The sequence below is a fragment of the Orycteropus afer genome, unplaced genomic scaffold (genome assembly GCF_000298275.1).
Source record: "Orycteropus afer afer isolate SDZICR_OR568_19922 unplaced genomic scaffold, OryAfe1.0 scaffold00028, whole genome shotgun sequence".
NCBI lineage: Eukaryota > Metazoa > Chordata > Mammalia > Tubulidentata > Orycteropodidae > Orycteropus > Orycteropus afer.
In genome coordinates this window covers 8,444,966-8,459,364 of record NW_006921615.1, presented here as the reverse complement: position 1 = coordinate 8,459,364, position 14,399 = coordinate 8,444,966, and the positions used below count along the sequence as shown (strand labels likewise).

General features: G+C 35.3%; 1 protein-coding gene across 1 annotated transcript in view; it reads right to left on the bottom strand.

The window, feature by feature from the left end:
• Positions 1-14,399, bottom strand: part of UPF2 (UPF2 regulator of nonsense mediated mRNA decay) — a 140,602-nt gene that overhangs the window by 113,121 nt on the left and 13,082 nt on the right. Inside the window, exon 3 of the mRNA XM_007935433.2 lies at positions 8,125-8,285. Within this exon, the coding sequence (XP_007933624.2) occupies positions 8,125-8,285 (161 nt within the window). The remainder of the gene's footprint in view (positions 1-8,124; positions 8,286-14,399) is intronic.

The window sequence follows — 14,399 nt, the reverse complement described above, 5'->3', positions numbered from 1 at the left end:
TTTTTTAGTTGGTAATTTTTTGATGACCTGTTCAATTTCTTCTTTTGTGATGGGCCTGTTCAAATTTTTCACTTCAGTCTGTGTTAGTTTAGGATCTGACACTTTTTATTCTTAGTAAATATTTTGCATATATGAGAAAGAATGTATTTGCATGCAAAAAAGTGGTAATTTCCTTAAAATGCAAAGTGATTTTACAAATCAATTTTAAAAAGACGAACATTTGGAAAAAATGGGTAGAGGGAAGTTAGAAGGATTCAAACTGGTATTTCATAAAAAAAGGAAAAAAAATATATATATACGTACATATATATACATATATAAGTATATATATTGGGAGCTCCGGTAGCATAGTGCCTAAGGCAATTGACTGTTAACCAGAAGGCTGGTGGTTCAAACCCACCAGCCACTCCTCGAAAGGAAGTTTGGGCAATCTACTTCCGTAGTGATATCGCCTCAGAAACCCAAGGAGGGGTCGCTGTGAGTCGGGTCTGACTCAACGGCACATAACAACAACAACATGTATATACATGAAAAGATACTCAAGCTCACTCAGAATTTTAAAAGTTAAGAACTGCAAATTTGGTAAAAGGTATACAAAAACAGTCGTTGTCATATATTCAGTGGTTTGTAAATTGCTTTGCAAGAAAATTTGGCATTTACTATTAAAACTTAAAATGCATACACCTTTTTAACCCAAGAATTCTTTTAGTAATTAATCACTGAACTACTAGCATGCATACAAAAAGATGTAAGTACAGAGATTGTGTTACAGCATTGACCATAATAGCAACACACTAGATATAACTTAAGTGTCAATCAACAGAGGACAAGTTAAATAAATCACAGTATAATTATGGAATAGGATATCACCATGTAGCAATTAAGAATTGAATATGTTTATATGTACATATGAAGGAGCCCTGGTGGCAAAACAGTTAAGCACATGGTTGCTTACTGAAAGGTCAGTGGTTCAAACACACCAGCCGCTCCACAGGAAAAAAGATCTACAGATCTCCTGTAAAGATTACAGACAAGAAAACCCTATGGGACCATTCTACTCTGTCACATGGGTCAATATGAGTCAGAATGGACTTGACAGCACACAATAACATATGCACTGATATGAAACACCATCTAAGATACATGATTAACTGAAAGAAAACAGTTGCAGAATAGCATATACCGTATGATCTCAAGTATGTAAGGTTAAAAAGGATATTAGGATCACTGAACGATATAACAGGTTTAAAATACATTCTGAGATTTTCTCTTCAGGTTAAATGTAGTATCAAGGACCAGATTTAAACACCTTATAAAAAATGAGACACAATAAATATAAAAGAACAGTTTTCAAACATTAGACATCAAGAAGCACAAGAAAGTGATCCCTGAGAGTAAACAAAAAAGCAATCCTTATGATTGCCTAGCTTATTTACCCACTGGAGAGATGTTCTATGCAAAGATATGAGAAACTCACGAAGAGCACAGCAATTCTGAGTTGATGACAACAGAACTGAAAAATCTAGCAAGATTCTAAAGAAGGCAGCTAGAGTGTGCAGGACAGAGTACCATACAGAAGGAAGCAGCAACAGACAATTTCAAAGATCTACAGAGATTCCCAGCTGAATACTGACCAGTAGTACACATAAGCGAGAAAGCTAGATAAGACTAGAAAATTAGCTACCCAAAAGGATTAGTACTTACACAGGGGTTCACACAGGGCCAGAGTAGTTTATATGCCCACAAGGTGGACTGGAAGAACCTCCAAATTCACAGAAATCATGTAGAATACAGAAGAGTATTATCTCAGTAGTGGAGAAAAATCAGCCCTAAACAAATTGGTGTTCTGCTCTCACCTAGCAAAGCTTAAAAGCAAGCCTACACAGGATGACCTAAACCCCAAAACAAGGCTTAATAATATTTATAAGAATGCAAAATATATCCAATACATATCACATGAAAAATGACCAGGCATGCACAGAAGTAGAAAAATCACTCAGCATGCAAAGAAGCAAAAAATACAACACATAAGGAGGTGATAAATGAATCAATTAATCAATCGTTTGAAACCAACCCAGAAATGACACAATAAAATTATAGATAATGATATTAAAATAGGTATAACTGTATTTCACATGTTCAACAAGCTTGAAGATAGGCTGAGATAGACTGTTAAACAGGAAATGAAAAATATCAATTTCTAGAAATGAAAACCACATACACAGATGGAATTAACAGCGTATTAGACACTGTAAAAGAAAAGATCAGTGAAATTGAAAACAGCAATAGAAACTATTCAAAACGTAAAACAGAGAAAAAAAATACTGAAGAAAAAGACTGGGCATCATTGAGCTGTGAGTCAACTTAAAATAGTCTAAAACAGTTTTAATTGAGCTCCCATAGGAGAGGAGACTGGGAAAGGTTACGTATTTGAAGATAAAATGGTTGCAATTACCCCAATTTAATAAAAACTACAAACCCACAGATCTAAGAAGTTCAATGAACCCCATAAATAATAAAGAAAGTCACATCATAATCAAGTTGCTTGAAATCAGTGATAATAAAAAATTTTAAAGCAGCCACAAAAAAAAAAAATACACCTTACATAATGAACAAAGATAAAAATGGTGGTAGATTTCTGGTTGGAGACAATGCAAGCAAGAAGACAGTGTAACAGTACCTTTACAATAATGAAGAAAAAACAAACCAAACCAAATCTACTGCCACTGAGTATATTCTGACGCATAGAGACACCCACAGGGTTTCCAAAGCTGTAAATCTTTAAGAAGGAGACTGTCTCGTCTTTCTCCCACAGAGCAACTACTGGGTTCAAACTCTCAACCTTCCAGTTAGCAGCCAAGTGCTTTAACCACAGCACCAGAGCTCATTAATGAAACAAAACTCACCCTAAAATTCTCTATCTACTGAAAAAGTATCTTTCAAAATGACAGAATTTTGTTGAGATCTATGATTGCTGGAAAAACACCTAAAAATACTTTTAAAGTCATTTAACAACTTTAAAAGATATACTTTAACATTAAAAGATATTCCAATATGATTATTTAGAGAAAAAAATGATATAAAAGTAAACTAACTAAATCAATACCACAAGATGCTACATACTGTAAAAATATTTTGGTTCTATAGTATTAGGAGCTCTGGTAGCATAGTGCCTAAGGCACTTGACTGCTCACCAGAAGGCTGGCGGTTCAAACCCACCAGCCACTCCTCGGGAGGAAGGTTGGGCAATCCTACTTCCGTAGTGATACTGCCTCGGAAACCCAAGGAGGGGCCGCTATGAGTCAGGGCCGACTCGATGGCAAACAACAACAACAACAATAGTATCATAAGCACACTCAGAATTTCTAAGAAATGAGCCAGGTTCAACCAAAACTCTATGGAGGAATTTCCTTGCAAAATAAAAAAGTTTGAGGCTCACTGATCAAGTGATTAAAATAATAGGACTTATTTATATGATTATATGTAAATATAATAAAGTAAATATATTCATAGTGAAAAAGTTACTTCCTACCGAAGATTGTTGTTGTTGGTTAGGAGCCAGCAAATCGACTCTGACTCATAGCAACCTTATGTACAACAGAACAAAACACTGCCCAGTACTATACCAGCCTCACAATTCCTGCTATACGTGAGCCCATCCTTGCAGCCACAGTGTCAATCCATCTTAAGAGTTGAGGGCCTTCATTCTTTCGTTAACCCTCCACTTTACCAAGCATGATATCCTTCTCTGAAGAATGGACCCTTCTGACAACATGACCAAAACAGGTGAGAAGTCTGGCCATTTGCACTTCCAAGGAGCATTCCAGCTGCACTTCTTCCAGGATAGATCTGTTAGTTCTTTTAGCAGTCCATGGTACTTTCCGTATTCTTCACCAACACCACAACTCAAAAGCATCAACTCTTCTTCAGTCTTCCTTATTCATTGTACAGCTGTCACGTGCATATGAGGGAACTGAAAATACCATGACTTTGCTCTTCAGCACTTGAAGCAGAGGTCTTTTGTAGAAGATGTGCCCAGTGCAATACATCATCTGATGTCTTGACTGATGCTTCCACTGGTGTTGACTGTAGATCCAAGTAATATAAAGTCTTTGACAATTTCAATCTTTTTTCCATTTATCATGATGCTGCTTATTGGTCCAGTTGTGAGGATTTTTGTTTTCCTTATATTGAGGTGTAAACCATACTGCAGACTGTAGTCTTCAATCTTCATCAGTAAGTGCTTCAAGTCTTCCTCACTTTCAGGAAGCAAAGTTGTGTCACCTGCATATAAAAAACCAAAAACCAAACTCACTGCCATTGAGTAGGATCCGCCTCACAGTGACCCCTCCTTGGGTTTCCGAGGCAGTATCTCTATGGAAGTAGATTGCCCAATCTTCCTTCTGAGGAGTGACTGGTGGGTTTGAACCACCAGCCTTCTGGTCAGCCTGGTCAGCAGTCAAATGCCTTAGGCACTAGCAGGTTGTTAATAAGTCTTCCTCCAATTCTGATGCCATGTTCTTCTTCATATAGTCCAGTTTGTTGGATTATTTGCTCAGCATACAGACTGAATAAGTATGATGAAAGGATACAACGCTGACACACTCCCTTCCTGATTTTAAACCATGCACTATCCCCTTGTTCTGTTCAAATGACAGTCTCCTGGTCTATGTACAGGTTCCTCATGAGTACAATTAAGTGTTCTGGAATTCTCTTTCTTCTCAATGTTATCCATAATTTGTTATGATCCATACAATCAAATGCTTTTGAATAGTCAATAAAACAAAAGTAAACATCTTTCTAGTATTCTGTGCTTTCAGCCATGATCCATCTGATATCAGATATGCTATCCCTTATTCCATGTTCTCTTCTGAAACCAGTTTGCATTTCTGGAGATTCACTGTCAATATACTGCTGCAACTGTTTTTCAATTATCTTCAGTAAGATTTTACTTGCATGTGATATTAATGGTATTGTTTGATAATTTCACATTCTGTGGGATCACCTTTCTTTGGAATGGATACAAATATGGATCTCTTCCAGTCAGTTGGCCAGGTAGCTGTCTTCCAGATTTCTTGGCATAAATGAGTGAGTGCCTTCGGTATGGCATCTGTTTGCTGAAACATCTCAATGGGTACTCCATGAATTCCTGGAGCTTTGTTTTTCACCAATTCCTTCAGTGCAGCTTCAACTTCTTCCTTTAATACCATTGGTTCTTGAACATATGCCACCTCCTGAAATGGATGAAGCTCGACCAGTTCTTTTTGGTATAGTAACTCCGTGTACTCCATTTTCTTTTGATGTTTCCTCCATCATTCAATATATTGCCCATAGAACCTTTCAATATTGAAACGCAAGGCTTAAATCTTTTTCTCAGTTCTTTCAGCTAAGTGTGTTCTTCCCTTTTGGTTTTCTAATGCCAGGTCTTTGCACATTTCATTACTATAATTGACTACGTCTTCTCGAGCTGCTCTTTGAAATCTTCTGTTCAGCTCTTTTATCTTGTCACTTCTTTCATTTACTTCACGTACTATCCACTGAAAGGCAAGTTTCAGAGTCTCTTCTGACATCCATTTGGGTCTTTTCTTCCTTTCCTATCTTTTTAATGACCTTTTGCTTTCTTCATGGATGATGTTCTTGATGTCATCCCCCAATTCCTCTGGTTTTTGGTCATCATTGTTCAATGTTATCAAATCTATTCTTTAAAAGGTCTCTAAATTCAGGAGGGATATAATTTTGGCTCTCAGGGACTTGTTTTCATTGTCTTCAACTTAACTTGAACTTGCATATGAGCAGTTGATGGGCTCTTCCACGATTAGCTCTTAGTCTTGTTTTGGCTGAAGATACCGAGCTTTTCTATCACCTCTTTCTGCAGATGTAGTCGATTTGATTCCTGTTTGCTCCATCTGGCGAAGTCCATATGCACAGTTGCCATTTGCGTCGCTGAAAAGGTATTTGCAATGAATTAAGTCATTGGTGCTACAAAATTCTATCACTCAACCTCCAGCGTCATTTCTATCACCAAGGCCATATTTTCCAACTACTGGTGATTCTTCTTTGTTTCCAACTTTTGCTTTCCAGTCACCAGCAATACCTAACACATCTTGATTGCATGTTCAGTAGATTTCAGACTGAACAAGTTGGTAAAAATCTCCAATTTCCTCATCTTTGGCCTTGGTGGTTGGTGTGTAAATTTGAATAGTAGTAGTAGTAACTGGTCTTTCTTGCAGGCATATGGATATTATCCTATCACTGACAATATTATACTTTAGGATACATCTTCAAACATTCTTTGAGACAATGAATGCCATGCCATTCTTCTTCAATTTGTCATTCTTGGCGTAATAGGTCATATGATCGTCTGGTTCAAAATGGCCAAAACCAGTCCATTTCAACTCACTAATTGCCTAGGATATCAATCTTTACACATTCCATTTCATTTCTGACAACTTCCAATTTTCTTAGATTCATACTTCATACATTCCATGTTCTGATTATTAATGGATATTTGCAGCTGTTTCTTCTCATCTTGAGACATGCCACATCAGCAAATGGAGGTCCCAAAAGCTTTACTCCATCCACATCATTAAGGTCAGCTGTACTGTGAGGAGTTAGCTCTTCCCCAGTTGTATTTTGAATGTCTTCTGACTGAGGGGCTCATCTTCTGGCACTATATTGGACAATGTTTCAGGGCCACTCATAAAGTTTTACAGTAATATATCAGACAGTGTTTCACTGCTATTCATAAGGTTTTCACTGGCCAATTCTTTGAGGAGTGGATGGCCTCCTCCTTCTTCTAAGTCTGTCTAGGTGTGGAAACTTCACTGAAACCTGTCCACCATGGGTAACCCTGCTGGCATTTGAACCACCGGTGGCAGAGCCTCCAGCCTCACAGCAACATGCAAGCTACCATGTACAACAAACTGATAGACAAGTTTGTCTCCCTAAGCTGTTCCAAACCACTCCACTCACTTCTTGTTCTCCCTCAGCTGCTCCAAACCACCTACTGAAAATGTAAACTATAAAATATTTTGTATTATAAAAGGATACTTTATAAATACTTCACTTTTATAAGTGATTATTTAGATATTTTTAAGATTAATGACATGTTACACTTATCTACCTACCTGACAAAAATTATTAATCAGGTATTTAAGCTCTGGTGGCACAGTGGTTAAAAGCAGATGGCTGCTAACCAAAATGTGGGCAGTTGGACCCCATCAGCCTCTACTCATCACAAGATGAGGTAGTCTGCTTCTATAAAGATTTATAGCCTTGGAATCTCTAAGGGGAAGTTCTACTCTGTTCTACAGGGTCACTATGAGTCAAACTGACTCAATGGCAATGGAGATCAAGTGTCTGGTGTGACAAGGACCCTTATTAACTAAAGGACAATCAGAAAGGAAGCATAAAACATCACTGAAATTATATGGAAAATAAATCATTTCACAAAATGATTTTTTAAAAAAATTTACCTCATGAAAATGCAAGGTAGTAAGCTTTATCGCTAACACTTAAATATACCACTCAAAACAAAAAAAATTAAAACACAGAAATATTAGGATCCTAAAGGTCCAATCCATCTTCTTACTAACTATCTGACAAAATGAAGGCATTTTTAAAACTAAAACTTTTCAAGAGCATACACCTGACAGGTTAATATAAGTGATAATCGCCAAAACCAAACTCACTGCCATTGAGTTGATTCTGACTCACAACAACCCCCATTGGGTTTCCATGGCTATAAATCTTTACAGAAGCAAACTGCCTCATCTTTCTTTGGCAGAGAACCTAGTAGGTCCAAATCACTGATCTTTCTAGGTTAGCAGCCAGATACCTTAACCACTATACCATCAGAATTCCTTAAAAATAAGTAATAAACAAATCAAAACCCACTGCCATTGAATCAATTCTGACTCACAGTGATCCCCATTGGGTTTCCCAGATGGTAAAGCTTTACAAAACAGACTGTCCTGTCATCCTTCCACAGAGTGGCTGGTGGGTCTGAACCACCAACATGCTGGTTAGCAGTCAAATGCTTTAGGCACATACCACCAAACCTCCTTTAAAAGATAAGTAATAGTGCTTATAAAAACATAAAGTTCATTTTTAAGGATATTTTACCTTCTGGTGTTGGTTTATCTTGAGGAAGATCTGGCATATTTTCATCCAAAAGATCTGCCAAGGACTGAGAATTTGCCAGCAACTTCTGATAAGACATAGCAAATTCTTCATACTGCTTATGTCTATCTTCACTTAGCTCTCCTTTAGAATGCAGAATACGCCTGTTTAAAAAAAAATAGATAATCTGATAATCTTATGAAAATAAATCTGATCATATATTGTTGTTGTTGTTGTTGTTATGTGCCATCAAGTCGGCCCCGACTCATAGCGACCCCTCCTTGGGTTTCCAAGGCAGTATCACTACGGAAGTAGGATTGCCCAACCTTCCTTCCGAGGAGTGGCTGGTGGGTTTGAACCGCCAGCCGTCTGGTTAGCAGGCAAGTGACTTAGCCACTATGCTACCAGAGCTCATATATTGTTACACCAGTTAATTTCCATAAAATTTAATTTATCCTACAAACATCACATTTTTCACTTATTTTTACTATGTTTTTCAAGATATATCTGAAAACTAAAATTTTTATAATCAAACTCACTAAAACAATTAAATTTTAACATTGGCTCCTGAAATATGAGATACGGTTAACAATTATACCTGAAGTAATGTCATATTTAACAATGTATATCACAAAATAATTAAAAATCACTTAGAATTTTTTTTACACCTAACTTCCCTAACAAAGTTATCAAAAATATTTAATGTAACTAAACAGAAGTTAGTTTTGAAAAACAGGTTAGGGAAAGTAAGCTTGAAATATGTATGAAACATAAACTTCTACAATGATTTGAATCAAAATTATCTTTTGAAAAGCCCACTTCCAGATATCCAATTCTTCTTACTGTCCAAAGATTGGTTATTTATCCATTTAACAAATATTTATAGAGCAATCCACTTAATGCAAGGCCAGGCCATCCTGAGGAGCAGAGAATGCAACTACTTACTACTTGCATTTAACAAACCATCTACCAATAAACCACTCATAATTAGAAATATGAAACTACTGAAAAACATCACAATGTGTAGTCTAATAAAAATCTTACTACAGTAGTATAAATGGTTGAGATGTCCATAGTTGGATTCATTTTTTCCCATACTAAGTATTTGTGATAGTATATTTGAAGTTTATAAACTGTAATGCCAACACAACAAAGGTCTCAAAAAGTCAATTATAAATTTTAAATTATTTTCAAAAATAGTATTTGGAATTTTTTTAATTCCTTCCCAAAATTTTACTTTTCTTATGAACAATAAACAAATAAAGTTATTATTTTGTGATGTTATTTTTTTAAAAGTTACAAAAAATAAAGTTAAAAATCCTATATACACTTACTTTAAAAAATTTCCAAACTTTCCCATCTTACCTCATCCTCACCAATAAAAACTTTTGTTTAAATGCCTAACATTCCAAATAAAATTTTACATTTTGCAAAAATCAGTTCCCATTATAAGCACAAGATAGATCAATGCATGCTTACTATTGATTGGATATGTTTTTTAAAAAATCTAAGTCTAAAACTGAGAAATCTTCATTTTCTTATGATTTCAATTTATATGAGACAATAACTAAGATCAGTAAAGTCGCAAAATAGTTAAAGCATACTAATCCAGGCTAAAAGTGTTTCTCTAAAAATGTTGGCAGTTCAGAGCAGATTTTTTCTCTTCATTTATTTCAGACTAATTTTACTAGCAAAAAGTTTTTTCAGTAAGTTTTATGAATGAATTTTAAAAATTAAAACAAAAATCCAAATATTCTGAAATATTCACACCCCTGAAAAAAACTACTGAAAATACTTTAAATAAGCTTACTGTAACTTTTAACCATAATTTCTAAAGTCATTTATAAGTTTAAAAAATCCATTAATATTCAGTAGATAAAAATAAATGACCTGTATATAATACTCAAAAGTAGGGTACTCTAAAATGCTCTGCAATGTTAATAGAAAGGGTAACTTTTTAACTTTTTTTTTAGGAGTTTATTATGAGGCAAATTAGGTTAAAAGGGATAACAATGGGATTTCAAAACCTCTGACAATTAAGATGAAACATTATTTCAGTACTTGAAAACAAATTGAAAATATCTCAGAAAAAAAAATCAAAAACCAACCTCACTGCCAATCAAGTCATTTCCAACTCATAGCAACTACCATTGGGTTTTCAAGGCGGTAAATCTTTAGGGAAGTATATCGCCCATTCTTCCTTCCGCCCAGTCTTCCTTCCGTGGAGCAGCTGGTGGGGCTGAACTGCTGACCTTCCGGTTAGCAGTCAAGTCCCTTATACACTACACCACCAAAGCTCCTTCAGAACAAAATAATCTAGAATTTTATTTCTCCAGCAAATTTTGACATTTTTGACATCTGGACAATATCCAATTGGTTAACATAGACTATACTCACGAAATATTGCTGCATAAGCAGCAGCAGGGTGATGACTTTTATTAGAATAGAAGATGAAATATCCAGTGTTATCAACCTCACTTTCAAGTATTTGCCTAGGACTTTGCATTTAATCAATTAAAAGTGATTTAATTCTATGATGATTCCATATTCATTCCAATTATCCAGTCCTACTGGAAGCAAATTAAAGCTTTAAAGCTTCAGAAATACTCCTTGCCCTCCTCAAATCTTGAGTCCATGGTAAATTATTTAAATAGTACTAATTTATCTAATTACCTTATGAATCCTTACTTAGGTTATTACTTAATGACAATCCTCAAAAAACAAAAAGTTTAGATTTTGGTTGGTTTTGTTTTTAATCATACTGTACACTGAGCACCCTTTAAGCAGTGCAGAATTATGAATAAAATGGAATTACAGAAATTCTGTTATATACAGAACTTATACAGACCCATTTATTTTCAATATACACTTACTGACTAAATTCAAAGCATGAAATAAAACTATGGAAGTGGGCATACAAAAAGAGAACTTTTATACTATAAGCAGAGAAATAACCCATCAGAAGTACTTGAACATTCAAAACCCCAAGAATTATTTAGACGTTGTAAAAATGAAACCTTTTAAAATAAATACACTATGTTTATCAGTTTTTGTGAGTTTATGAAGTTCACAGAAAAACTTTCAGTTTATTAAATTTTTTAGAAATTTAAGCAAAAATCAAGCTGAAGATATGATTCATCACATATTTTAACTATAATCTGGTCAGAAACACATCTATTACATAAAGTTGAAGTGAAGCCATTCTTTTAAGAATGTCATAAATTAGAGGTCAGTAATTTTTGTCTGTAAAGAGCTAGATAGTAAATATTTTACACTCTGTGGGCCATATGGCCTTTGTCCCCACTATTCAACTCTACTGATACAGCACAAAAGCAACCATACACAATATGAAAACAAATGAGTGTGACTATGTTACAATAAATCTTTATTTCTGGACATGGAAATTTGAACTTGAAATAATTTTCACGTTTCACAAAATATTATTTTGATTTTTTCAACCATTAAAAAGGTAAAAACCATTCTCCACTCACAGACTGTATAAAAATTAGTGGTGGGCTCAATAAGGTCCACACGTCTGTAGTCTGCCAATCTCTATCATAAAAAATTGGAGTTAACAGAATTTAGTATTATTGTTTAATGTTATACAAACGAGTTCATTCCTTCTTATTAAAATCACTGCATAAACCAAAGTACTGGCACCATTTCACAAATGTAAAAATCAATGTAAACAACATTCACGCTTGTTCAATATAATAAAAATACAAGAAAGCAGACCTCCTTCACCCAACGTATGTGAGGCATCACAGCCTGAAAGAATCACTTTGAATGATTTGAGGAGTGTTCTTTATATTAGTAATTTAATATGTAAAACTGACAAAATATCAAATAGCTCATTTTTGAATCACGCATCATATTGCATAAACTTAAATATCACTAATGCCTCAAAAAATTCTAGTATTAAAAAAAATTCTAGTATTAAGATATTTTTTAATCTTGATTTATCCATTTTTTTTCATTTTTACTGCTATTTTTGACTCTTCTATTAATTTTATTTTCCATATTTAATTCATTGTATTATTTTATAAAATGGATTTTTAAAACAAGCTACCAAAGTTTAAGAAGTTTACTTTAACATACGAATTTTCAAAATCATAAAATGGCACAAAGAGAAATTCTCATTCAGAAGTCTTTCAGAAGAAGTAACTAGACAACATTAACTAATACCACCTAACTAATGGTTCGTGTTGGGAGCTCTGGTACCATAGTGGCTAAGGCACTTGACTGCTAACCAGAAGGCTGGCGGTTCAAATCCACCAGCCACTCCTCAGAAGGAAGGTTGGGCAATCCTACTTCTGTAGTGATACTGCCTCGGAAACCCAAGGAGGGCTCACTATGAGTCGGGGCCAACTCGACGGCACGTAACAACAATGGTTCGTGTTAGATTGTTAATCAAAAAGTTGGCAGTTTGAACCTACCCTGCAGTGTCTGGCAATCTGTTTCCATTTAAGAGTACAGCCAATAAAACTCGATAGAGCAGTTCTAATCTGTAACAAATGGGGTTGCCACAAGTTGAAACCCACTCATCAGTAAACCACAGTATTTACTGACCACTCAACACTGGACCAAACACTCTTAAGATTTTTACACATATAAATTCACTACATCCTTCACATGTACCTTAGAGGTAGAGTACTATTGTTATCCCCATTTTCAAATAAGAAAACTGAAGCACAGAGATATTAGGTAACTTGCCCAAGGTTTACAGATTTAATTTTTTTTAAAAAAGGGCAGATCTAAGATTTGAACCCAATCAGTCTGGCTCCACATAACAACAACAAACAACAACAGTCTGGCTCCAAAGTCCATGCTCTTAACTACTAGATTATGCTGCCTTTTAAATTAAATTAGCCATTTTGGATTTATATTGACATTAAAATGTCTCTTAAATGGATATATCAAAAGCAAGCCTTCCTAGACTGAGGCACTTAATTTACATCCTCTTTTTGATATTTCTTTGGTTTGAATTTAACTCAAGAATAATTAAAGTGGCTAGCATGTTTGAGACCTTAAAAACAAGTAATGGTACTACATGCAGATAATGATGGGTAATATGTAAAATGTGGAAAGTACAGTATGAGGAGGTAGAAAAGATCCTTTAATTTGTGAAAGAACTGATTCTGCCACTGGCTCATATAACTGGACAAGCCTTTTGATCCCAGTATGTGTCCTGCTACCTTCGAAATAATAGGCACTCTTTTCAGGATACTGTGAGAAGCAATTAAGATCATGAATGTCAATACACTATGTAAATGTAGATAGGTATTTCCAAGAAGAAAAAGAAATCCAAAGACCACTGAAGAAAAGGCAAGAACTTCAATGCCAAGTTATTATTTTCATTTTCAATTAGCAAAATTAAGAAAGAAAACTTTGGCAAGAATACAGAAAACCCATTTTGTGAAACCCCTGAGACTATGGCCCCTAGCTGTCCTTCAGGTCTGGAACTGAGCCAACCAAACAACAAACAGGCATATGGGCTGAACATTTACATCAGGCAGATACACTCCTTGGAGAGATCGACCATGGGCGAACAGAAGGGTAGCATATGGACAGGTAGACAGCTCAGGGGGCAGGGGTGCATGCGCAGGAAGGACACAGAAGAGATCACTATGGGAAGGAAGTAGGAAGAGAGCTGTTACAGTGTGGGAAATTGCAGTCAATGTAATGACAATGTGTATTAACTGCTGTATGGAAAATGAATTTACTCTGTAAACTTTCACCTAGATTAAAAAAAAAAAAGAATATAGAAAATCAATTTCAGCTGTGACCTCCTGCAAACTCACTGCCATTGGGTTGATTCCAACTCACAGCGACCCTCATTGGGTTTCAGAGGCTGTAAATCTTTACAGAAGTAGATCTGCCTCAGTTGATAGGTTTGAACCCCTGCCCTTCTGGTCAGCAGTCAAATGCCTTATTCACTATACCACCAAAGCTCCTTGTGACCTTGTAAAATAACAAAGACCACATGATCAAAACCTTAGGGATGGGGGAACCATGAAGACCACCCAAGTAAAAACTGGGTTTTACTTTTCATCTCCTTAAGCACTCTGCCAAATTTTCATGAAAATTTGCTTTAGAATTAAATTTTATTTTGGTTTCCTTTTTATTTACAATTACTCTGGTTAAGTGTTTTATAATCTTGTGAAAAGACATTAAAATATAGCTAAGCCTAACTATACTCATTCAACAAATATTTATTAAACTACATCAGTCATTTAAGAATATATGGGAGGCTGAGTGAAATAAGTCAATCACAAAAG